A 26313-nucleotide genomic window follows, 5' to 3' on the forward strand; every position below is an offset into this window, starting at 1 on the left:
GAAATTAATATTTCTAAATTCGATATTATATTATTTCTTAGTCTACCAAGTTGGGATGGATTTGTGTGGTTCCCCTATGCCTAAAACACCAGAATATCGAACATGATTTAATAATATAACTGAAAATTAATATAATAATTTAATAATATAACTGAAAATTAATATTTCTAAATTCGACGAAATATTTCGGTGACATAGTTTTGCTAAAATTAATCTTGATTGAAAACGTTAGTGTTTAATTTCAACTATTCCGTACGTTATGGTTAAATCTGCACTTCACTGTAAACCTTAAGGTCAAATTTAGCCCTTATACTAAAATTATATTAAGAGATAAGATACAAATCGCCCCTAACATTTTTAGAGAAGTGCATTTATACTTCTATATAAGAAATGGTAAAATATATCCTTAATGTTACCAACATGTAGCAATTTTGAACCCGGTACGAACAAAAAAAAAAAATCTATGTTTTAGCCTGAATTGGAATAAAAAAAAATGCACAACCTGTCGTCTAATAGGGGTATAATGAACTCTATGCGGATGAAGATTAAAGAGTAAATAGGTGTGGAACCACTCTTATACGAGGTGGTTCTCGAACCTACATCCCCCGCCTTCGCTCTGGATCCACACAAGACGCTTAAATTTAATTTTATCATTTCTTACGTTAAAAATATACTTGCACGATTAAAACTGGCCTCATTGATTAAAAAAAAACCATTAATTAATTTTATACATTATAACTCCAATAAAAAAAAAATACTTGGTATGTTTACCCGAACAAGGACTAGTTTGGAGTTTGAATGCAAGAAAAACAACTACCAAGAATGCTGCAGGATAATCAAAAGATGAAACATGATGATGCTCAACTAAGAGACACTGAGTTTCTGTACAATGGGATTTAGTTCTATACTCAACACCTCGTTATTACGTAAATTACATTACATTGCATTACAGATCTTGCTTAGGCTTTCGGCTTAGCTCCGAGTAGTGCCCACCCATTAGTTGCAAAATCTCCTCCCACAAACTTTCTGATGCTAGCTCTGATGAGCTTCCGCATATCAAATTTGAGCTACACGAAGCTACATACCAATAGTCTGATTCGATCTCGTCTCTCAACTGATCCAGCTGCCACCCCGCATGACCGACAAAGAATCTGAAATCTTGAGGCTTCAGTAATCCTTTCTTCACAAGTGCTGCTGCTTCATCCAAACTGCTTTTGGCGCCGAAGCACAAGCCGGGGATCACCTCTTCGAACCCGGGAAGCTTTGCTTTCTCTCCTGTTTTTAACAAAAACATGCTTGCATCAAGTGGTCCACCAAAATGTAATGAACAATCAGCAAAAGTTGTTGCAAGTTCAGTGTTATTTGGCTTCATGTGTTTGATCTTTTTGTTAAGTGGCCGGTTAATGACCACTCCGAATGGCCCTTCCTGTGGATGTCTAGTTCCTGATCTGAGAAGGAGAACAACAGTTCTCTCGAATGTCCGAACTCCATCAAGTTTTTCGGTGGCAACAAGAACACAACCAGTCTCGGGCACGGAGATGGGATGAGCCCATTTAAGGCCAAGTGGTTTAGAGTCTCCAGTGCTTCCACCTTGGTTGGCTGCATCAACCTCTGCAGTCTGTGCCTGCCACAACGGTAGACTGTAAGTTTAAAAGGTCCATAGAGCACAAATTTCACGCATCTCTATTCATCACGTTAATTAGAATCGCTTTATGAAAATTAGGGACGAGGTTAGTGTCGTTGTACTGGTGCTAATCCTAAAGCTAGTATGTGAATCTTCTAAAGATTAGTAATATTGTTGAATATATTACTAACATTATTATTGTAAACTCACATTTTTTACTTTTGATTCTCTATTCAACAGGTTAACTTTTCTCTTTCTCCCTATTTTACCCTTCCTTCTCCTTTAAGAGCTTCATCTCTTTCTTTCTCTATATTTTTTTGTGATTGTCTTTCATCTCTTTCTCTCTCTTGGGTTTCCCGTTTCTAGCAATTGTAAAATATATTTGAAAGTTTCAACTATGGCTTTTGAACTAGGTTTCGATAGAAGCTTCTTTAGAAACACTGGACTTCTTACTACCCATGGTAGAGAAAAAAAATGTAATGAAATAAAAAAAAATCAAGTAACTTACTTAGAAGGAAAAGATGCTTGCAAAGCGGGAGACACAATAGAAACTCAAGAACAACGGGAAAAGAATGAAGAAGCAAGTCCAAGAGTATGTATAGGCATTGAGAAAGATTCAAGTGGCAGTAACAATTCGACAACCTCATTTGAAGTTTACAGTTATAAAAAGCAGTAATTCAAGTATTAACACCAAACAAAATGAGAGAGATAGAGAAATAACTGAAGCTATAAGTCCCAAGGCTACTTCACTTGATAAGAAAACAATTACCACACGCACCAAAACCGAAAGCAAGGAAACTAAGAGCATCTATAATGGTTGGACAATGTCCAACCATCCACTATCTTTAATATATTAGTATAAAAATAAAATAAAAAATTAAATCACAAATATAATTTATAAATATACTTTTATATTGAATAACATGACTCATTTAAGCGTTGGCAGACTCTTTAGTTTGTATGCATCAATAGCAACTTGACACATCAACAAAAATGAAATCCAAAATATTGTCCATGGATGAACAGTGTCCTAATTCAAACACTGTCCTTTTTTTGCAATTTAGTGGTTGAAGGATGTTCTAAAAATTTATTTATTTACAGAATAGTCCTCCTTTTAGACCACTATAGATGCTTTAATAAAGAAGTCCAAACAATGAAACGTAACATAAACACTTCTTTATAAAAAAAAAAGGGGGAAATGGATATCATAGGAAATAAATGAGGATATACGAAGCATTAAGAGCTTTCAGATCAAGTAACCACGTGAAACATTTAGAACCTTCAGATCCAGCAGCTTTCAGGAATCGTTTTCCAAAAACGTCTGTCATTAAAAAAAAAAGATTTTTTTTAATAGAAGAATGATTTATTAAAAACATTATAAATAGAAAGGTATCTCAAAAACCATTTTAAACATAATGGAGCGAACACGAATTATTTCATATATAGACTACTAACAACTGGAAAGACATTACAATGCCCAATATGTAAAGAAACGAGTCACCTGCTCTTGAACAACCATTTTAGCTCTGAACTCTCTCCAGTCCAGATTCACATGATGGGACTTCTGAAAAGCATTATCGTCTGATTTTTTCCCATCAGGAGTGTCACCGCCTTTCGAACCATCTCCTTCCGGAATAGATCGATCACCATTTCCTGAATATATCATCAAAAACTCTGCTAAATCGCAAGTTTTACACAAAATCCGAGTCATCATTCATTAGATGTATTAATTTATGCATTGACATTTTCTAATAATCTTCGAATAATAAAATATTTTCGAACTTATTACAATTTTTCAGCTCAATTCTCTCTTAATGCAAAAGCTGTCAAATACGACAATGCTCACAAAGACACTTCAACAAAGAACATGCTGGATAAACAACATTCTGCTGTAAATAACACCTAACAGCCATATAAATCCTTTCTGAAGGTTTTTTCTATGTCAAGGTACTCCTTCAATGCAACTTCTTCAAATACTAAGGGAGCATATAATAAAACAAAGCTTCAACACTATGTTGCACGGAAACGGGAAATGAAACAGAAACAGAAACTGAAACCGGGAAACGTTATTTCTAAGAAAAATTAGCTAGGAAATGGTAATGGAAAATGAAACGGAAACAAAACGCGAAAACGCTAATGAAAAAGAGTTTCCGTGCAACATAGCTTCAACATGGCCTTCCATGGAAGATTTAATCCTCCATCCCTAAGACCTTCCTTGACAAGGGCATAATGATAGAACCTCATAACAAAAGTTCCTTACATTGTGATCAAATACAACATTTATAGCCACACTACTAACATGGTTATAAATGTTACGAGGATATTCTGACACAGTCGTCATTTGTCCAAATCTGTTACCACACTATATATAAAGTATAAGATGAGGTCGTTTAAAGTGTGTAACCATAAAAGTCCTAGCTGTTGTTGGTAAAGGATTGTCAACAAGGACATTCTAGAGCAATATATATTCTTGTTAATATAAATACAAGTACTCGGGATTCTAGGGGCCAAATTATCTGAATATTTGTCATTTTAACATTTTCAATCTGACACGAACAATACCCTATCACTAGCAATTTCTTTACATTCAAGTCAATCATTTGATACAAAGATCTGTTTCATCCATCTTCAGTAATTGCATACTTGTCAGCCATACACACCATAGTAAATGAAGCTTTCTTGAAAAGAAGATATCAACGTAAGAGGCAAGTCTAAGTGGTTGCTAGATAAACTATGAGCCCTCATTCCTTTATATTGTTACAGTCAAAGGTGGAACACGTTGGATCTTTTCTCATATGAACACATGCAATACCTTTTCTTTTTCTTCTTTCATGTTTCTCAATGTAATTTAAAACAGGTGTGTAATTCATCTTAATCAAAGTGTTAACTTTAGGTGTTCGTCAAGAACCCAATAACATCAGCCAGAAGGAATTCATAATTTACGGAGTAAATTTTCTAATGCAAACAGAAAGATATACAGAAATAGGACAAAAAAGAAAAGGCCCATTACAATTATCAAGCCACAAACAAGAGCAAAACGTCAAGTCAACCATGGATCTCTGCAGCCATTTAGCAAACAATGCGTTATTAAATGCACCAACAAGGATCAACAACGATCACAATAGCAACTACTACGCCAAAAGGCCCAAAACAACGAATATGATTCTAGCAGGAGGAATAAAACAAAAGCAACAGTGATGATGATGAGAAAAATGACAATGACAATTATAATAATCCATTGACAACCAAAAACAAAGAATAATCATGACGGATAGCCTAGTTATTTCATTTATCACTAGTGAGATTAGTGCAGATTGCACATTATTGCGAAATCATTAAGCAGTAATAACATAATAATGTGCATTTAAAAAGCATAACTGACAAGTGCCTGTCAAACCGATATATCAACTAACAACGCTCAGGTAAATCTAAGATAAAAAGGAAGCAAAAAGACAATTAAGAAAAAGAGGGAAATAGATTAAAATACAGCTTCCTAGAACAGGCACGTATAAATGATCACTTGGAGAATAAAAAAAAAAAAATTATTGAAAGCAATATTTAACCTGAATGAATCTGAAGATGAAGCCAAGCATTGAAAAAAATATATATGTAAAATGCAGCACAAAAAGCATCTGCAGGCATGAAGGAACACAAATGACTATCTTATAGGTCCTATTTTAACTCATCAAAAAGATCCAAAACATATTAATAGAAGGCTGAAATCATGAGAGGTAAAAGCTTAGAACGCCAAAATTATGGGACAAAGTTTTCCAATTGGAAAAAAAAAAAAAAAAATTGCACTCATTAATGCAGGCATGAAGGAACACAAATGACTAGCTCTAGCTCATGAATGATCCTGTATATAGCACAGATTTGGGAAGCTCAAAACAGCAGAGAACCCATCTACTTTGTGATAACATGAATGTTTAACATCATGCAAAAAGTCAAGCACTACGTATGGAAACCAGTATAGCAGCCCACCCTGTATTTGTAGATACTCCCACAAACTAAACTGACTTCATGATACTGCAAATGTTAGAGGGGCCATTACAGCTTTGTCCACAAACTAAACTGACTCCATGATATTGCAAATGTTAGAGAAGCCATTAATTTTGTCCTGGTTTGTCACATATCAGCATAGGATGAAACCTTAAAGTAATTATTGGGATTAATGCCTTATGGCTTAATTGCTTTGTTATTGTTAATTCTGTTATATTTCAGTAATAGATATTTGTTAGCTGTCTTAGGAGTTAGTTGCAAGGCGGTTAGACAGCTGTCGGTTACAATTGTGGGAATTGTACTAGCTGCCGGGTCAGCACTACTATTATTCCTTTATATGGTCATGCTTTGTACGGAGAATTTATCTAGAAATCAATGAACATTCTCTGCATTTCTTCTTTCGTTTCTCTCTAATTCTCTCCTACCTATTCTTCTATTTTGTCCTATTTCTTCTAATTCTGCCTAAATTCCTTCTGTCTGGATCAAGATCCTGACATTGGTATCAGAGACTCTTTCCTTGGCCATTACGTACTGGTATGGTCAGTAACTCTGCCAAGAAAACGCGAGCTGAAAAAAGAAAGCAAGCAGTCAAGGACCCATTAGAGCAGCAGATGAAAACTCTGAATATCCAGTTAAAAGAACAAGCAGAGATAACTGCTACCCAGATGGGCATGATGAAGGCTTTGCTCCAAGATGTTCAAGCTTCTCAGCACCAATGCATTGAGGCTCGAGTTACAGAGCAGCCTAACTCCCAGGAAAAGCTTCTCAAGTCTATGTCCAATCTAACCCTTCTCATCCAAAACACCCAGGGAAGTTCTTCCCACAAATCTCCTCCACCCAAATTCAAACCCCAGTAAAGAAACTCTCTCCTCACCTGGAATCAATCATGAAAGAGGAATTCTAGGGCATCCTAACAACCTCATTCGAGAAACTTCCATTGGAAGCACTCCAAACCTCAGTAAGATGCTGCCTAGATGTGACATAGTTACTTTGCAACAGATAGGAAATGCTTCCATGTAGTTGCCAACCTCAAATCATGGCGCGGACAATTGGTCCAGAAAAAACATCACCATTTATGTAATACAGATGTCTGAATTAAACATAACCACATGGAACATTTTGAGTCCAGTGAATCAGAATATAGGCCTAATTTTACTTTTAGTCAGGTAAAATATCAGTAGATTTAAGTTTATTTAGTTTTTCCATGCTAGAAGCATTTACCCTTGGCGCAACTGTGAACGTTCTTGCCGGGTGACCGAGAGGACAGGGGTTCGAGTCTTAGGAGCGTCGTCTTGCCAAAAAAAATTGGTAGGCGCTTGCGTCCAGTACACTCTTGTGGTGGGGTCCCTCCCCGGACCCTTGCTTAGCGGGGACGGGTAGTGTACTGGGCCGCTCTTTATTGAGTGTACTTTAGATCCAAATTTTCCACTAAATATCGATATGGGTGTGTCTCTGTTAGACAGTTTCACATTCAAAAAAGTAAAAACAACCAAACAACCAAACAGAAAATGCCTATTAAAATGAAATATACCAAGCATAGATTACTTGAGTTGAAATGTACTAATTGGTATGGCTATATTATGCATGAGAGAACTCTCAAATGAGAAAAGATCACTTGCAAATTTCTCATTATCTTGCCACAAGCAGAAAGAATAAGATGTTGTTGGTTATGCAACTCCTTCAGGGTTGAAGCTAGTGCCTGTCCCTACATCTATTATATGCAACAAGGAAGCCAATCAATTTCTTACCACAGAGGCCAAAGTCCAAAATAAACCCTAAAATGAGCAAGAAACCAGCTAAGGAGTAGGAGTATAAAGAGAAGTGAATTCTACATACTGAAACAAAGGTACCGATTTCTGCTTCATTCTGGAAATCCGAATTCCATCGATGCATCTGAACTTCAATACTATCACGTGGAACTGGAGTTCGGTGAAATCGGAGCAGCAGTTAAGAGCATCGATGAGAGATATTATCCCACATCGCTCATAAAGAAGTGAAGCAGGGAGGTGTGTGGATATAAATTGAGTAGCGCCAGAACGTTGTAAAGCATCTTTGCGCTTGGGGCAATGACGCAGCTAGTGAGGTTCTAACCGAGGCGCGTCAATTGCTGGTTGAAAACTATTTCCAAACCCCCTCTGCGGCCTTGGCTAGTCCTGGGCCGTAGAGAATTTCTGGAAGGGCTCCCTTTGGGGTAAAGCCCTACAATATAAGTTCTAGATTTTTTTATTTGCTTTTTAAAAAAAATTAGGGATAACAAGAGCATAAGATACTAGGTTTTTCAAATTAAATTCTGAAAGGGTTAATGTGCAAAAAAAAATATTCTTAACAGCATAATATTAAAAATAAGTGCAGTCCATTTTTATTTTTAATGTTAGTATCAACAACAATGTTAATCTTAATGTTATCAAATCAAGTTAATTTGATCAATTATATTTCAAATCTAACTAGGTTGAGCTGCTATATACCGCACTCAAATTCCGGTCCACCGTCCATTTTGGACATATTTGTCTTCCACACTTTTTGAAACAAGAAAATGGAATTTGCTCAAATCCTCTCTACCTTCCTTGCATTTTCTCTTCAAAATCATAAACCCGAACAACAATAATTAAAATTATGAAAATAATTGATATGTGACAATTGGAACCTCGAAAATGGATGATTACGAGTCGGAAACATTAAGATTTATATTTTTTTATCAAAGAACTCATGAAAATAATACATATTTTTCATGACGATTTTGCATTTTTCGTCACAAAAAATAGAAGAATTTTTAATTTTTCGTCACAAAAAATTGAATGATTTAGTATTTTTCGTCACTAAAAATTTTACGATTTTGTATATTTCAAAATTTGGCCTAAACGGATGCATCATACAACCCGACCCATGGTGGGAACGGATGCGGCGTACCACCCGACCCATGGCCGGAACGGGTGCCGCATACCGTCCGACCTATGGCGGGAACGGATGCGGCGTACCACCCAACCCATGGTGGAACGGACGCCGCATCCGTTCCGACCATGGGTCGGACAGTATGCCGCATCCGTTTAGGCTAAATTCAAAATTTTCTCTTAAATTTTTTTTTTCTCAATTTTGACAACATTTTTATGGCAAGGGCAAAATTGTCCAATGAAGGCGGTGCTAGCAATTTTGGGTGCGGTATATAACAATACCCTTAGGTTGTTTGTCCAAAATCTTACCGAGAAAAAAAATAAGACATGCAATAAAATGTCTCACATTAGTGAGTGTGACGTGGACAGTAAAGAATTAGACCAAAAACTATAAGCGCCAGTCCCTTCAGTGATCTACGTGGGGATCGGATGGTGCGTTGAGTCACCCATAAGCGCAAACATAGCAATCTAGAATCTAAAGTTGCTAAAGTACGCCGATATTTTGAATTAAATAATTCGCCTAAATAATGGCATATTCTACTTCTTCTTTTCATTGTGGGCCTTCGTGAAAAATTGTCTTCCTGCTGTTTTGGGCAAAAATGTTTATAAAACTTTGTTAAACAATGCTTTAATTTTTTTGATGATAAAAAATGTAAATTATAAAAAAAAAATCAGCAGCATATTATAAGATAAAATAATAGAAAAAAATATAAATAATAAACTAATTAGTAAAAATTATAAACAAATAATAAATTAATTAGTAAAAATTAATAACACAGTCAATATTTTAGATAAATTGATAAAAAAAATTTGTGATTAACTTATACGTAACAAATTTAGTTTTTAACATTTTAATACTTTTGTTAGTAATACATAAATATCCTAGATATAATTGATATTTAAAATGTCTGAAATTACAGTTAATTACCATCCAAACCAATTTTTTTCTAATTTTTTTTATAAAGTACGGTTAAAATTGATATTTCTTGATAATATTAAGGTTAAATTTACATAATTTTTTACGTTAAAGTTAAATCTGTACTTTACTTAAAATGTTAGAATTAAATTTCGTCTTTTAAAAATTTATAATAGAAATTTGGATCAATTTTGATCCAAGATATCATATTATTAGGTCCCTAATAGGGTATTATAACAAATCTATAATTAAACAAATTATTATATATAGAGTAAAAAACAAAATTTGGGTCCCTTTTAGCATTGGATCTTGGACGGCCGCACTCTTGGTTCATACCTAGGGCCGGCTGTGTTCGTTGTGCCAAAAATAGTTTCAATCTCTGATCTATAATATTGAAGATGCATATCCAAACTTATTTGATGTACTTCTAGATTGTAATTTTTATTACTTATGTCATCGAGATGTACTATTATCTTTTTCTTAAAAAGTTTCATAGTAAAGGGTAAATAATTTATCAGTACTCGTATTTTTATGTGACACACTGTTTAGTTCACTATTTTAAAAAATATATTATAAGGTCTCTATCTTTTGTCATACAACTATTATACGATACAAAATAACTGTGGTACTTCATTATTTTCTATCTGTTTATTAATACCGAATATAATGGTTAAAAAAATAGATAAAATGAGCAAAAATTAATACTGATAAATGATATAGATGTCAAAATAAAGAAATTAACTAGTTTGTTATTTAAAAGAAAACAACAAATAAATAAATTATTTACCCAGTAATAAAATCAAAATAAGATGCCACACAAAACTGACCATGAAAAGAAAAATTTTATTTAAATTTTTATATATTTTAAAGGAAATTTTTACAATATGTTTTTTTTTATTTCCTTTAATAAATGAAATATGAGTGCAAACGCATGTTTTTTTTTTTAACTATTTGATTGAAAAAGCTGACTGTGTTATGTTTAAAATCACACATTATCCTTCTAAACGTATTTACAATTATTAAATTTATTTAAACTAATATAAATTTTAGTTTTTTTTCAATGTAATCATATCCTACTACATATATTTATAAATTTAATCATGTCAATTTAATTTTTTTTTTTTTGTAAAATTAACAAAATGCTTTTATAAGTCAGTCTAATTAATTTTTTGGGATACTAAATTTTTTTTTAAAATAATAAAAGAGTTAGTAAAATAATAATAATATATCCGTTAACCCATTTTCTAATCCCTTCCTTGTCATCGTTCCTCACGTAGAAATAGAACTGGAAGTCTTCTTTCATTTTCAATTCCCCAAATCAAACGAATCTTCAAAATTTTCTTTTTTCTTTCCAAATTTTTTGATACACTCGCTGAATTTATTCTTCTGGACAGTTCGAGTTTTTTTCCCCGACTTTTTCAAAATTTTGGAGCAATGGATCCGTGGGCAGTGCATGTGAAGAATTCGAGTTACAGCCCTTTCTGGGTTAGGAATTATTCGATGCTTCCTGAGAAACCAAATTCCTCCAGTTTCGGTAAAATTGGCTTACTTGAGCTCAGGATTTTGAAGCGCAAGCTCGCTTCCTTTTCTTCCTTTTCTTCCTCTTCTTCTTCTTCCTCGCCTTCTAATGGGTGTCATTCGTTGGTTATCAGAGCCATGGCCAAGAAGAATAGTAATGGTAATTAGTTTTTTCCTTTTTGATTTTCGAATTCTTTGTTTGTTGTTTAGATTGATGTTTCTGGTTTGTTTAATTTTTGGTTTCCTGAAAGTAATTTGATCGTTGTATATGCTTTTATTCGATGATGAATTTTGATTTTTGAGTGAAATGGGATGGTGATCATATTCTGATTCTTCTAGCTTGGATAGTTTATTGTACTTGTGCACCATAGAATGTAGAAGGAAAGGGGCTATTTTATTGACTTTCTGTTCTATGGTAGGAATGGAAAATTTGGGAATCCATCTTAGCACTTAGTTGGCTGACTGTCTAGAAATGAGTTTTCAACTATATAGTGCGGCTTGAGGAGAGATTAAGGATCCAATTCTAATGTTTCTGATAACTGTTTTAATTTGGATATTAGAATTCATTTAGAGGTCAAGGAAAAAGTTGTGATTTTCTTGCCCATAAGCAACGTGAATGGAACACACTGAATTCTGTAATTTCTCATTAGAGAAAAAATGAAAATAGCCCTGAAAAGCAGCTACTGCCAACGTTGTAGTGCACATTTAGAACGTTGGAAGTATGTAGTAGTGATAACAGAAACATTGGGATAATCTACTGGAAGGGAGTTCTGGTTATTGGGATTGGGGTGAATTGCAGATGGAAAGTTTAAGTTGTGTTGTCAATGGTGATTTATATAATCGAATGGTGAGGAATACTTCAACTGTTATCTCAATTGTCATTTTGCTCGCATGAAAAATAGTAGTTCAAAACAGATTTCTGAGACTTTAGACTTTTAAAAAACAATAAAATAAATAACAATAATAATTTGTAAGCTTTTGGCTTAGTAGCTGGAGATGTAGCTATCATGGTGGTAAATTTCTGTTGCTTAATCACTTTGATCATGAACAAACTGGTTGAAGCTTTAAGGTTCAAGTTGCTGAACATTGCCGTACTTATCATCTTGAGCTTGATAGGCTGTTAAGAACTTACTAAAGCATGCTTCTCTCTCCTTCGATTCTTGATTATGGATGCAAGTTTGGAAACAGCATAATCATGGGACGTAGAGGCTGAGACTTAAAATTGCTTCAGCTCCCTGCAAATACCTTTTGAACCTTAAAGATTTTCGATAAATTAGCACTCGAGAAGCTCTGCATTAGTGTTATGGATCTATGATCATGGGTAAGGTGTCTGCAGTAAATATTATCACTAGGACTCAAATTAGAGTACAGATGTCTGATACAATATCTTTAGCTGCTATGAGAAGGAGAAAAATATATTTCTAATGGATTGTTTCTAGTTATGCTTCCTTTCATGATTGCTAGATATTACTCTTGAAGTGTCAAAAATCATTGGCTGATTGGGACCTTCCAATGCTCAGGTATTTGTTCTTCTTTCCCTCATTTTGTCTTCTTCAGCGAGGGTCATTTTCAAGTCAACTAGAAAAGCTTTGACTCGCGACAAGTAAATCTTTAGGCAGATTCTTAATATCAGATTTCATGCTTAGTAATGAAGGGAATGGTTTTAGAAGGCCTTTTTGTGGTAGGAAATTGCTTGGCTTCCTTGTTGCATATAATAGATGTAGGGACAGGCACTAGCTTCAACCCTGAAGGAGTTGCGTAACCAACGTCTTATTCTTTCTGCTTGTGGCAAGATGATGAGAAATTTGCAACTGATCTTTCCTCATTTGAGTGTTCTCTCATGCATAATATAGTCATACGCATACAAATTAGTTCATTTCAATCTCAAGTAATCTGGGCTTGGTATATTTCATTTTGATAGGCATTTTCTGTTTGGTTGTTTTCACTTTTTTGAATGTGAAACAGTCTAACAGAGAAACACCCATATCGATATTTAGTGGAAAATTTGGATCTAAAGTACATTCAATCCATCCTTAAAATCAAAGTACCTAAACGTTTCTAGCATGGAAAAACTAAATAAACTTAAATCTACTGATATTTTACCCGACTAAAAGTAAAATTAGGCTTATATTCTGATTCACTGGACTCAAAATGTTCCATGTGGTTATGTTTAATTCAGACATCTGTATTACATAAAAGGTGATGTTTTTCCTGGACCAATTGTTCGCGCCACATGATTTGAGGTTGGCAACTACATGGAAACATTTCCTCTCTGTTGCAAAGTAACTATGTCACATCTAGGCAGCATCTTACTGAGGTTTGGAGTCCTTCCGATGGAAGTTTCTCCAATGAGGTTGTTAGGATGTCCTAGAATTCCTCTTTCAGGATTGATTCCAGATGAGGAGAAAGTTCCTTTACTGGGGTTTGAATTTGGGTGGAGGAGATTTGTGGGAAGAAGTTCCCTGGGTGTTTTGGATGAGAAGGGTTGGATTGGACATAGACTTGAGAACCTTTTCCTGGGAGTTAGGCTGCTCTGTAACTAGAGCCTCAATGCATTGGTGCTGAGAAGCTTGAACATCTTGCAGCAAAGCCTTCATAATGCCCATCTGGGTAGCAGTTATTTCTGCTTGTTCTTTTAACTGGATATTCAGAGTTTTCATCTGCTGCTCTAACGCTTCCATGTCTTGCTTTCTTTTTGCTGCTCGCTTTTTCTTGGCAGAGTTACTGACCATACCAGTATGTAATGGCCAACGAAAGAATCTCTGATACCAATGTCAGGATCTGAATCCAGTTAGAAGGAATTTAGGCAGAATTAGAAGAATAGGAAAGAATAGAAGAATGGGTAGGAGAGAATTAGAGAGAAAAGAGAGAAGAAATGCAGAGAATGTTCATTGATTTCTAGATAGACTTTCCTTACAAAAGCATGACCATATATAAAGGAATAATAATACTGCTGACATGGCAGCTAGTACAATTCCCACAGCTGTAACCTACAGCTGTCTAACTACCTTGTAACCAACTCCTAGGACAGCTAGCAAATATCTAATGAAGAAACATAACAAATTAACAGTAACAAAGCAATTAAGCAACATAAGGCATTAATCCCAATAATTAATTTAAGGCTTCTTCTTACGCTGATATGTGACAAACTAGGACAAAATTAATGGCTTCTCTAACATTTGCAATATCATGGAGTCAGTTTAGTTTGTGGAGACAACGCTAATGGCCCCTCTAACATTTGCAGTATCATGAAGTCAGTTTAGTTTGTGGGAGTATCTACAAGTACAGAGTGGCCTGCTATACTCTTTCCATATGCAGTGCATGACTTTTTGCAATGACAATCTTGGTCTTTCAAATTACAACCTCTGTTTCCAAGTCAATCTCCTCTTTGATTGCAATCAATTAAGAATTTGTTTCCTTGATGCTGTTAAAGGTTCGTGTTATCACAAAGTAGATGGGTTCTCTGCTGTTTTGAGCTTCCGCTATATACGGGAGCATTCATGAGCAAGAGCTAGTCATTTGTGTTCCTTCATGCCTGCTTTAATAAGTGCACTTTTTTTTTCTTCCCAAAGGAAAATTTTGTCTCATAATTTTGGCATTCTAAGCTTTTATCTCACGATTTCAGCTATTAATATGTTTTGGATCCTTTTGATGAGTTAAAGTAGGACCTATAATGATAGTGATCCATAACTTCGGCAGATGCTTTTTGTGCTGCATTTTAGATATATATCTTTTTCAATGCTAGGCTTCATCTTCAGATGCATTCAGGTTATATATTGCTTTCAATAATTTTTTTTATTCTCCAAGTGATCATGTCTACATGCATATTCTAGGAAGCTGTATTTTAATCTATTTCCCTCTTTTTTTTTTTTTTAATTGTCTTTTTGCTTCCTTTCTATCTTATATTTACCTGAGCATTGTTAGTTGAAATATCAGTTTGACAGGCACTTGTCAGCTGTGCTTTTTAGAAGCACGATATTATGTTATTAGTGCTTAATGATTTCACAATAATGTGCTATCTGCCGTCATCTCACGAGTGATAAATGAAATAACTAGGCTGTCTGTCATGATTGTTCTTTGTTTTGCTTGTCAATGTATTATTATAATTATTATTTTCATTGTCATTTTTCTCATCATCATCACTATTTTTTTGTTTTATTCCTCTTGCTACGATCATATTCATTGTTGTGGGCCTTTTGGTGTAGTAGTTGCTATTGTTATCGTTGTTGATCCTTGTTGGTGCATTTTGTTACTCCTAGATTAAAATCAACAATGTTGTTCACTTTCTAATCAACTTTTGTAGTGGAGGACATACACCATGTGACTTCAGAATAAAAGAAAATGTGCTGCTCTATTTAATATAACGCATTGTTTGCTAAATGGTTGACTTGACGGTTCCCTCTTGTTTGTGGCATGATAGTTTTATTGGGCCTTTTCTTTTTTGTCCTATTTCTATATATCTTTTTGTTTGCATTAGAAAATTTACTCAGTAAATTATGAATTCCTTCTGGCTCATGTTATTGGGTTGTTGACAAACGCCTAAATTTAACACTTTGATTAAGGTGAATTATATATCTCAGACCTGTTTTATTACATTGAGAAACATGAAAAAAGAAAAGAAAAGGTATTGCATGTATTCATATGAGAAAAGATCCAAGGTATTCCACCTTTGATCGTAAATATACAGGCATGAGGCTCATAGTTTATCTAGCAGCCACTTACTTAAACTTGCCTCTTACATTGATATCTTCTTTCTAAGAAAGCTTCATTTACTATGGTGTGTATGGCTGACAAGCATGGCAATTACTGAAAGCGGATAAAACAGATTTTTGTATCAAATGATTGACTGAATGTAAAGAAATTGTAGTGATAGGGTACTGTTCTTGTCAGACTGAAAATGTTAAAGTAACAAATATTCAGATAATTTGGCCCCTAGAACCCCGAGTACTAATTATATTTATAAGAACAAGAATCTATATTGCTATAGAATGTCCTTGTTGACAATCCTTTACCAACAACAGCTAGGACTTTTATGGTTACACACTTCAAACGACCTCATCATGTACTTGTTAATGTTATACTTGATAGCAATGCAAGGAACTTTTTGTTGTGAGGTTCTATCATCATTTTATGCCCTTGCGAAGGAAGGTCTTAGGGATGGAGGATTAAATCTTCCATGGAAGGCCATGTTGAAGCTTTGTTTTATTATAAGCTCCCTTAGTATTTGAGGAAGTCGCATTGAAGGATGACCTTGACATGAAGTGTCTTTTCGAGCTGAAAAATTGTAATAAGTTCAAAAATATTTTATTATTCGAAGATCATTAGAAAATGTCAATGCATAAAATAGTGCATTTAGTGAATGCTTAATTAGATTTTGTGCAAAACTTGTGACTTAGCAGAGTTTTTGTGACGATATATTCAGGAAATGGTGATCGATCTATTCCAGAAGGAGATGGTTCGAAAGGAAGTGACACTCCTGATGGCAAAAAATCAGACGATAATGCTTTTCAGAAGTCCCATCATGTGAATCTAGACTGGAGAGAATTCAGGGCTAAAATGGTTGTTCAAGAGCAGGTGACTCGTTTCTTTACATATTGGGCATGATAATGTCTTTCCAGTTTTTAGTAGCCTATATGAAAGAATTATTGTTCTCCATTTTGTTTAACTCGGAATATGTTGAACAATATTACTAATCTTTAGAAGATTCACATGCTAGCTTTAGGATTAGCACCGCTAGAACACTAACCTCCTCTCTGATTCTAATACACGTGATGAATAGAGATGCGTGAAATTTGTGCTCTATGAACCTTTTAAACTTACAGTCTACCGTTGTGGCAGGCACAGACTGCAGAGGTTGATGCAGCCAACCAAGGTGGAAGTACTGGAGACTCTAAACCACTTGGCCTGAAATGGGCTCATCCCATCTCTGTGCCAGAGACTGGTTGCGTTCTTGTTGCCACCGAAAAACTTGATGGAGTTCGGACATTCGAGAGAACTGTTGTTCTCCTTCTCAGATCAGGAACTAGACATCCACAGGAAGGGCCATTCGGAGTGGTCATTAACCGGCCACTTAACAAAAAGATCAAACACATGAAGCCAAATAACACTGAACTTGCAACAACTTTTGCTGATTGTTCATTACATTTTGGTGGACCACTTGATGCAAGCATGTTTTTGTTAAAAACAGGAGAGAAAGCAAAGCTACCCGGGTTCGAAGAGGTGATCCCCGGCTTGTGCTTCGGCGCCAGAAGCAGTTTGGATGAAGCAGCAGCACTTGTGAAGAAAGGATTACTGAAGCCTCAAGATTTCAGATTCTTTGTCGGTTACGCTGGGTGGCAGCTGGATCAATTGAGAGACGAGATTGAATCGGACTATTGGTATGTAGCTTCATGTAGCTCAAATTTGATATGTGGAAGCTCATCAGAGTTAGCATCGGAGAGTTTGTGGGAGGAGATTTTGCAACTAATGGGTGGGCATTACTCGGAGCTAAGCCGAAAGCCTAAGCAAGATCTATAATGCAATGTAATGTAATTTACGTAATAACGAGGTGTTGGGTATAGAACTAAGGAGGTAATATGCAGAGCAGAGAAGGAATTCATAAATCCTATTGTACAGAAACTCAGTGTCTCTTAGTTGAGCATCATCATGTTTCATCTTTTGATTATCTTGCAGCAATCTTGGTAGTTGTTCTTGTATTCAAACTCTAAACGAGAGTCCTTGTCCGAGTAAACAAACCAAGTTTTTTTTTTTATTGGAGTTATAATGTATAAAATTAATTAATGGTTTTTAGAATACAAAGGTTAAAAGATATAGGATCAATGAGGCCAGGTTTAATCGTGCACGTATATTTTTAACGTAGGAAATGATAAAATTATACTTAAGCGTCTTGTGGTGATCCAGAGCAAAGGCAGGGGATGTAGGTTCGAAAACCACCTCCTATAAGAGTCATTCCACACCAATTTACTCTTTAATCTTCAACTGCAGAGAGTTCATTTCGTTGTGCATTTTTTCTTATTCCAATTCGGGCTAAAATAACATAACGTTGTTCTGGTCTTGATAAGGGCAATTTTTTTTATACCCTTGCTTGTATGAACTAGATTTTTTTTTTTCCGTACCGGGTTCAAAATTGCTACATGTTGGTAACATTAAGGATATTTTACCATTTCTTATATTAGGAGTAGAAATGCACTTTTGTAAAAATGTTAGGGGCAATTTGTATCTTATCCCTTAATATAATTTTAATATAACCTTGACGTTTTCAGTGAAGTGCAATTTAACCATAACGTACGAAATAGTTCAAATTAAACACTAATGTTTTCAATCAAGATCAATTTTAGTATACTATATGTCACCAAAATTTAAAAACATTAAAAAAGTTATACTATGTACAAGAAGAAAAAATATTCTAAATATTTCGTCGAATTTAGAAATATTAATTTTCAATTCTATTATTAAATCATAAAAAATTCAATTCAATAGTGCAGAGCAAAAGTAAGAAACAATATAAAGTTGAAGTCAGAAATATTAATTTTTAATTCTATATTCTAAATTCCAATTTTATTATTAAATTATAAAAAATTCAAGCAAAAGTAAGAGTATAAGAAATAATATAAAACCACAAAAGTAAGAATATAAGAAACAATATAAAATCACGTTTCTTTACCGTGTAAGAGCATAAGAAACAATACAAAATCACGTTTCTTCACCGTTGAGTTAATTTGTTACAATATAAAATCACGTTTCTTCACCATTGAGTTAATTTGTTTCTTCACTCTTGAGTTAATTTTATCCTTACCGTTGAAAGTCAAGTTGTTGAATATAGACGATGACTGGACGTAACGGACTGACTCAGTGGCGGAGCCAGGAATTGACAGTTGGGGGAACTAATTTTAGTCCGACTATTGGGAGTAATTTTTCAAAGTCCAGCCCGTTAGGACTGGGCAAATTTTTTAAACTTCCAGCACACTGAAACTTTGTCGTTTTGGTATGCTGACTAAAAATTATAATATTTTCACACTTTTTTTTTTATTTTTAGGTATAAATTTTTCATATTTTTCATAAAATTTAATTTAAAAATTAAGTTAATTGAGTCTCAAAAGTAAGAAGCTAATTTTTTTATAGATAATAAATTCTTAAAAAAATAGATATAATAAAAATAAGTTCAGATAAAACAATAAAGAGTCTAATTGAAAAAATAAAGTTCAAATAAAACAAACAAAAGCTTGGTGGGGTTTGAATCCTTAAAACAAGACTCTTTTTTTTTTGGGTATTACAGATGCTTTACAATAGCAAAGCAGAAGAAAAGGAACAGAAAAACAAAAACCAGTAAACCAGCAGAGTAACAAAAAAACTACAGCATATCAGTAGGATCAGTGACCCTACGATTTTGGTACATGCCTCTATAATCTTCCTCGAGCAGATGTCTCAGGTTCGAGGGTGGTTCCAACATGATATGCTTCCCCCAGGGTGACACCCTTGCCTCTCTAGCCAGCCAGTCTGCACAACGGTTGGCCACTCTATAGATGTGTTTGAAACTGATATTCAGAGTCTTTTGGAAGCCCAGAATATTCCCCAGGACTGACTTCAAGGGGTGAACAACCAGTTGACCTTGAGTGTCATTGAGAAGGTTTATCAGTTCCGCACAATCGGATTCTATAGCTACAATTGGAGGCCGATTTCGGTAGCTAGCTCCAGACCTGAGAGAATCCCCCAGCATTCCGCCAGGAAGCTATCGCCTCTGCCAATGTTATGAATAAAGCCTCTAATCCAAATGCCATTACTGTCTCTTATCAGACCTCCTGCCCCTATTGTCTTTGTTCTCGAGCAACAAGACCCATCAGTATTCAGAGTAAACCATGGTGGGTTAGGTTTCCTCCAATTTATCATTATATCTGTTTTCGTCTTGTGGATGTCATCTGCGTCGGCACCTAAGGTTAGGTTGGCGAACGATTGGATACTAAGGCTTTTGTCGGTTGGGATGGCGCTTTGATTATCGAAAATGCTGCAGTTGCAGAAACCAAGTACATATTGCGAAAATGACATTCCAGCCTATTCCCCAAATTCCTCGACTGTCATTTTTTAGATTTTCCATCATCCAATTTTCAAAGTCGAGGGAGAAAAAATTACCTGTTGACAGAGCTGGGTTGATCTTTTTCCATAAAGGACTACTAGCTCTGCAATCCCTGAAAACATGAAGGATTGATTCATCCCCGCGATTACAGATTGAACACGTACTCGAGCAAGTCAAGTGTCGTCGGTTTCTCTCCATGTTGGTGAGTAAGCGATTGTGTAAGGCAGTCCAGAGAAAAAAGACAATGCGGTGAGGTAGCTTTAGTTGCCATATAAACTGCCATTTCCAACTTTCTCTTGCCCCAGCTTCCTTCACAACCATATGGTACGCCGATTTAGTTGTGAAAATCCCATTGCTTGCTCCTTTCCAGATCAGTTCATCCTTAGCGAAACCAGAGTTGTCTAGGCAAATTGCTGCCATCCGGAGTCTCAACTCCATAGGGACCCACTTTTCTAAAACCGACCAGTTCCATGTGCCTGTCGCAGTCGTATAATTGTTGAGTGTGTAGTTCAAGTGGGTATCCGGAATGAGATTCACATAGTCGCAAAGGCGAAAATCTCCTAACCATTTATCGTGCCAGAAATTAATCGTCTTTCCATCCCCGACACCCCAAACAAGGCCGTTATTGAACTCGCCGATGATAGAACAAATGCTTCTCCAAACATGGGAGCACTGACCAGTTCTAATACAAGCATTGAAGAGATCAGTGTTGGGGAAATACTTAGCTTTCAGGATTTTAACCCAAAGTGTGTCAGGCTCTCTGATAATACGCCACGCGAGCTTCATAAGGAGGGCTCTGTTTTGGTCTGTTGTGCTCCTCAAGCCTAGTCCCCCTTTGTCTTTTGGTTTGCACACTTCCTCCCACGGAATTAGGTGGACTCGCTTTTTACTAACTTGGCTACCCCAAAGGAAGCTTCGGTTAAGGCTGTCAATTTTCCTAGTCGTGGTTTTTGGAAGGAGATTGGTATTCATTGTGTGCGTTGGGATGGCATTTAGGACGGCTTAGATCAACGTAGTTCTACCCGCTAAGGACAGAGAATCTGCTTTCCAGCCTGCAAGGTGCCCATTGACCTTATTGACTACTTCTTGGAAATCGGAGACCTTCAATCTTTTCTGAAGAAGATGAACCCCAAGATATTTCCCTAGACATGCCGTGAGAGGGATTCTACTCTGACCGCTGAGGTTGCGAGCAAGGCTCGAGGAGACGTTTTTGGAGAAGCAAATTTTGGACTTTGATAGACTTATTTTTTGCCCTGACATCTTACAGAACTCGTCTAGACATTGGTTAATAATGCTCATCTGGGAAGAAGAGGCTTCAGCGAACAAAATAAGGTCATCTGCAAAAAAGAGATGGGTAAGTTTTGGGCAACTCCTTGCAATCGAAAGCCCTTTCCAAGCCCCTTTGTTAACTTCAGCCTGTATCATTTGGCTCAGGCGCTCCATGCACAGCACGAAGAGGAAGGGGGATAGGGGATCACCCTGACGAATTCCTCGGGAAGGTTTAAAACTGTCAGTAAGCTCCCCATTGAAAGCCACCCTGAAGGAAGACGAAGATATACACTCACCCACCAGATTGACCCAGTTCGGAGGCATCCCTATACTTTGGAGGGTGTCCGTTATGAAATCCCAACTGAGTCTGTCATAGGCTTTTTCCAAGTCTATCTTAATAGCCATGAAACCTTTTTTGCCTGATTTGATTCGCATAGAATGGACTGCCTCTTGAGCCAAGATGATGTTGTCATGAAGCTGTCTCCCCTGGATGAAGCTTGTCTGGCATTCATTTACAAGCACATGTATAATTCTCTTTAGCCTGGTTGTGATCAATTTAGTAACGGTTTTGTAGATCACCGAGCACAGGCTAATCGGACGAAACTGATGAAGAAAATCTGGGTTGTTTACCTTGGGAATAAGGACTAAGATGGTCTCGTTGACGGATGAGATAGAGGATATCCCTGAGAAACAGCCAAAAACAAACTGGTAGATGCTATCAGAAACTACTTTCCAGTGCTTTTGGAAAAAACCCGCGGTCAACCCATCAATTTCGGGCGCCTTGTTCTCCCCCATGTCGAAGACCGCTTGCTTAATTTCCTTTTTGGTAATATGGCTGAAGGTCTTCAGGATCAATTCTGGAGGGAGAGTGGGAAAATTTGCTGGAGGGGGCGTTCCAAGGTTGCTATCACTGTCTGCTGTAAATAAATTCCTGAAAAAGTCCTGGGCCATGGTTTTCAACCTATCTTGATCTTTGACACATTCTCTGGTTTCATCCTTTAAGGAGACAATGCGATTACGGTGTCTTCTTATCATCGTCGAAATATGGAAGTATTTCGTGTTCCGATCTTCGTCTTTAATCCATTGCTTCCGAGATTTCTGATACCACAATAATTCTTCTTGTTTCATGATACCCAGTAGCTCTGTCTGTAACTCTTTCTCCAAGTCGTATAGGTGGTGATACCATTTCCGGCTCAGTATCTTTTGAATACCCTCGATTCTCTTGAGGATACGTCTTTTTTTCTGGAAAATATTACCAAAGGTTTCTCGGTTCCACAATTGAACTTCTGATTTGAAATTAGCAGCAGCGAGGCTGAAATTATAATGCGGGGACCAACTCCGTCTCACAACTTCCGGAAAGGATTCATGCGTCTCCCAAGCCAATTCGTATCTGAATGCTTTATTCTTCCTAGCACAGGTGTTAAAGCCATGTAAACTACAAATGATCGGCGCATGGTCGGAGCTTCTATAGGGAAGAGTTCTCATCTCAGCTTCCGGAAATGCAAGGCGGCCAGCTGAATTCATATAGGCTCTGTCGAGTCTAACTTGCAGGTTCCTTCTTCGCCAAGAGAATCTCCCACCCTTTGTACCCAAGTCTATCAACCCAACCCTGTTAATCTGTCTCTTATGAATTTCACACCTTTTCAGATACGTTAGGGAGCCCCCACGCTAATCTTCAATACTGGCTATGTCATTGAAGTCGCCCATAACTAGCCAAGGGTCATTTGGGGGGGTCTGGAGATTATAAAGATCATCCCAGAGGCCACTACGAAGGAAACTATTGGTACTTGCATAAAGTATTGTGAGGAAGCAAATTAAATTGTTGCCATTTATGATTTTCCCATGGATAAACTGGTTACTGGATGCTAGATGGTAGAAGCTCACTTGGTTTTTCCTCCAGAAAAGCCAGATACCACCTGACCTGCCCGTAGCTTCCGCTCGAACACAAGACCACTCTTTAAACCGCTTAACAATATCGTCGGCTTTCGTGCCACTGATTTTGGTTTCCAAAATAGCGAAAACTACCGGTCGATGAATTTTCAGAAGATCATGGAGGTGTAGGAGGTTATGTCTATTGGCAGCCCCCCTAATGTTCCAACTCAGTACTATCATAAAAAATGGAGATAAAAAAGAATGATAACAAATATGAGAGGAAAGCTATAAAAGCTTTTTGGAAACCTGTTTTTTCCCCACTCCTGGAGTCGATGAACTACCCTTTAACAGGGTAGACGCTGGCCTAAGAGAATCTGGGCCCTTATCTGGTGGTTTCCCTTCCCCTCTATTAGAAAACTCATATTGGAAAGCTTGAGAGAGTTTCTGGATTTGTTTGGTAATGGATAGGGAGGGAGGTTCAGGAAATTTCATACCTTCATCCCTCAGGTTTTGAAGTTTTAGTTGCTTGTTCTTGTCACACACAATGAGGGGAAGGACGCTGTTATCATTAGGAGAAAATTTGGAGATGGTCGATTGCAAGGGAAAGTTATGGGTGGGATTAGTGCTAATTAGGCCACTGGTTTGTAAGTTGACTTTGGTATTTGGTAAGCTTGTGGGTTCCTAGGAAAGAAAATTTGTTTGCGGGTCCATGATGACTTTTGGGGGTTGCCCCTCACTCTCCCCACTAACTTGTGTATGGGCTCCTTTGTCTTTTATAGTCATTAAGACTTTGCTATTATCCTGACTTGCTAAATCAGGTTCTTTGTTGGAGTGGACAGGAGGAGCTCTGGAGATAATGGGCAAACTCTTGTCTTTTTCTTCAGAAGCTTTGGTTTTTGGTTTATCTGTAGGGTCCTCCTGGATGATGATTGGGTTGGATTGCCTGACCGGTCTTCTCCCTTTTGGCCGGCGAACCACCATCCAGGGGCCGTAGTCATCCACCACCTTCCCTCTAATGTCGGCTTCCTCATTTTGCTGTTGGTTTCCTGTTGTGGCTTGCTCGTTCGGATCGGATTCCTCCTTGCGAGCGGGACAGTGCTCTAAGTTATGACCATATCTACCACAATGGAAGCAGATATTATGGAGGCCTTCGTACTCTACACGGTAAATCCGTTTACGCATTTTGTATTTAGCTATCAGTGGCTTCGACAGGTCGAGTTCAACGCAGACTCTGGCATACTTCCCTCTTGTACCAGCAGAGGAGTTTTTATCCACGTATTGAGCTTTTCCGACTAAGTTCTCAAACTTCATCAATGAAGCTGCACTGTAATATTCAATTGGAAGGTTTGGGAATCTTACCCAGGCTATGATCTTTGTTACTTGGTCCTCCGCAGGCTCAAAATGAGGTCTCCAGGGTCTGATGGTGACGATGTGGTCGGCAACTACCCAAGGGCCACCTGAGAGTGCTGCTTTATAGTCTAATTCAGTAGAGAATTTCACCAGAAAAAAATCGTGAGACAGGTCCACCAAGGTTACAGTTCCAGTTTTCGCCCAAAAGGAACGTAGTCTGGAATCAAGATAACGATACCCAATTTTTTTCCCCAACACCTTCACTATCAATGAAAGCTTCCAAGGATCCCACAACAATTTTTTCTCTGCTGAAGAGAAATGGACCACAGGACATCTATCATCAGCATCGTCTTCTTCCTCACTGTCCGAGCACGGTTCGTACGTTTGGAAATCATGGAGGTGCTCTTCGTCAACTGCTACAGATTCTGCCATGGAGGTGTCGTTCAGTGCCGGACTGCCGAGGACTTTATCTCTCCAGGAGGTCGCCCCTTTCCTGAAGGGAGAGCCATGAGGAGCAGGTTCATTGACAGTTGAAGGGGAGGCTTTTCCTTCAGAATCCTTAACTTTCTTGTTGCTGCGATGGAGTTGGTCTTCCTCCTCATCTGAGCTTGCTTTGTGTGCAGAGAGCATTGCGGTGGAGTTAGGAAATAATACTACATAGGTTAAATATATATTAATATTAGGGGAGCTACACGAGATAGAACTAACGATACTTAAGGGCGGAGCCGGTGGGGCTTCGGCCCCCGGGCTCTGGTCTGGCTCCACCCCTGGACTGACTCAACGTTAAGTTGTGGTAAAGTCAAGTTGTTGAATATAAACGATGACCGGACGTAACGGACTGACTCACCGTTGAGTTAATTTGATAACATTAAAATTAACATTGTTGTTGATACTAACATTAAAAATAAAAACGGTAAAGTTCAAATAAAACCCATGTGGTTTCACTAATTTTCAGACAAATGACTGTGGTTTATTTTTTATCAAAACGAGGACTGAGGTTTTCAACTTTAGCAAAATAAGGATTTTTTCGATTGATACTATTAAAATCACCCTTAACAACTTCAAAAATGACATATTTTAAGAACTACTAATATTCTAAGCAACTTTAATTCTTCAACTTTTTTATTTCGAGATTATTTAGATGATTTTTGGTAAAGAGAGAGAAAGTTAATGTTTAGAGAGAGAAAGTTCCAAATGGATGATTTTCTAAAATCGAAAATGTAGTTCCATAGTTCCAAGAAAATATGACATTGAACAACTTTAATTCTTGAAAATTTTCATTTTCAGGTTGTTAAAGATAGTTTTAATAGCATTATTAAAAGTGTGAAACCTTAATCCTCGTTTTGACAAAAAGTAAAATCTGAAAATTAGTGAACTTTCTCCAAATAAAAACGGACTGCACTTATTTTTAATATTATGCTGTTAAGAATATTTTTTTTTTCACATTAACCCTTTCAGAATTTAATAAAAAAAATAGTATCTTAAGCTCTTGTTATGCCTAATTTTTAAAAAGAAGCAAATAAAAAAATCTAGAAATTATATTGTAGGGCTTTACCCCAAAGGGAGCCCTTCCAGAAATTCTCTACAGCCCAGGACTAGCCAAGGCCGCAGAGGGGGTTTGGAAATAGTTTTCAACCAGCAATTGACGCGCCTCGGTTAGAACCTCACTAGCTGCGTCATTGCCCCAAGCGCAAAGATGCTTTACAACGTTCTGGCGCTACTCAATTTATATCCACACACCTCCCTGCTTCACTTCTTTATGAGCGATGTGGGATAATATCTCTCATCGATGCTCTTAACTGCTGCT

General features: G+C 36.8%; 2 protein-coding genes and 2 non-coding genes across 16 annotated transcripts; 2 read left to right on the top strand and 2 right to left on the bottom strand.

The window, feature by feature from the left end:
- Positions 1 to 709: 709 nt before the first annotated feature.
- Positions 710 to 7790, bottom strand: LOC136235674 (uncharacterized). 12 transcript variants are annotated; one of them, XM_066025524.1, is made up of 4 exons: positions 7460 to 7786; positions 7185 to 7334; positions 3126 to 3277; positions 710 to 1618 (listed from the first exon to the last, which is right to left on the bottom strand). In XM_066025524.1, the coding sequence occupies exons 2-4, from the start codon at positions 7207 to 7209 to the stop codon at positions 947 to 949; spliced, it is 849 nt and encodes a 282-aa protein (XP_065881596.1). In that variant the 5' UTR covers positions 7210 to 7334; positions 7460 to 7786; the 3' UTR covers positions 710 to 946. The 12 variants fall into 12 exon arrangements, 9 of the variants coding, with proteins under 9 accessions (XP_065881596.1, XP_065881595.1, XP_065881598.1 ...); XM_066025523.1 differs by having other exon boundaries at positions 710 to 1624; positions 7460 to 7785; XM_066025526.1 differs by having other exon boundaries at positions 710 to 1624; positions 7155 to 7334; positions 7460 to 7785.
- Positions 7672 to 7822, top strand: LOC136201585 (U4 spliceosomal RNA). The gene has a single exon (XR_010673933.1). It is a non-coding gene; the product is annotated as a U4 spliceosomal RNA (small nuclear RNA).
- A 2861-nt stretch (positions 7823 to 10683) lies between these two features.
- On the top strand, positions 10684 to 17764 carry LOC136235852 (uncharacterized). Of its 2 annotated transcripts, none has more exons than XM_066025921.1 (3): positions 10684 to 11105; positions 16368 to 16519; positions 16784 to 17764. In XM_066025921.1, exons 1-3 carry the CDS (start codon positions 10862 to 10864, stop codon positions 17459 to 17461), a joined length of 1074 nt encoding a protein of 357 aa, XP_065881993.1. In that variant the 5' UTR covers positions 10684 to 10861; the 3' UTR covers positions 17462 to 17764. The 2 variants fall into 2 exon arrangements, with proteins under 2 accessions (XP_065881993.1, XP_065881994.1); XM_066025922.1 differs by having other exon boundaries at positions 16790 to 17764.
- An 8289-nt stretch (positions 17765 to 26053) lies between these two features.
- Positions 26054 to 26204, bottom strand: LOC136201596 (U4 spliceosomal RNA). The gene has a single exon (XR_010673944.1). It is a non-coding gene; the product is annotated as a U4 spliceosomal RNA (small nuclear RNA).
- Between the last annotated feature and the right edge of the window lie 109 nt (positions 26205 to 26313).

The sequence above is a fragment of the Euphorbia lathyris genome, chromosome 7 (genome assembly GCF_963576675.1).
Source record: "Euphorbia lathyris chromosome 7, ddEupLath1.1, whole genome shotgun sequence".
Taxonomy (NCBI): Eukaryota; Viridiplantae; Streptophyta; class Magnoliopsida; order Malpighiales; family Euphorbiaceae; genus Euphorbia; species Euphorbia lathyris.

Coding starts and splice junctions, on each gene's coding strand:
- LOC136235852 (XM_066025921.1), top strand. CDS start 10,862: ATGGATCCGTGGGCAGTGCATGTGAAGAATTCGAGTTACAGCCCTTTC. Junction 11,106..16,367: donor GGCCAAGAAGAATAGTAATG/GTAATTAGTTTT, acceptor CGATATATTCAG/GAAATGGTGATCGATCTATT. Junction 16,520..16,783: donor AAATGGTTGTTCAAGAGCAG/GTGACTCGTTTC, acceptor CCGTTGTGGCAG/GCACAGACTGCAGAGGTTGA.
- LOC136235674 (XM_066025523.1), bottom strand. CDS start 7,209: ATGCATAATATAGCCATACCAATTA. Junction 3,278..7,184: donor TAATATAGCCATACCAATTA/GTACATTTCAAC, acceptor TGATATATTCAG/GAAATGGTGATCGATCTATT. Junction 1,625..3,125: donor AAATGGTTGTTCAAGAGCAG/GTGACTCGTTTC, acceptor CCGTTGTGGCAG/GCACAGACTGCAGAGGTTGA.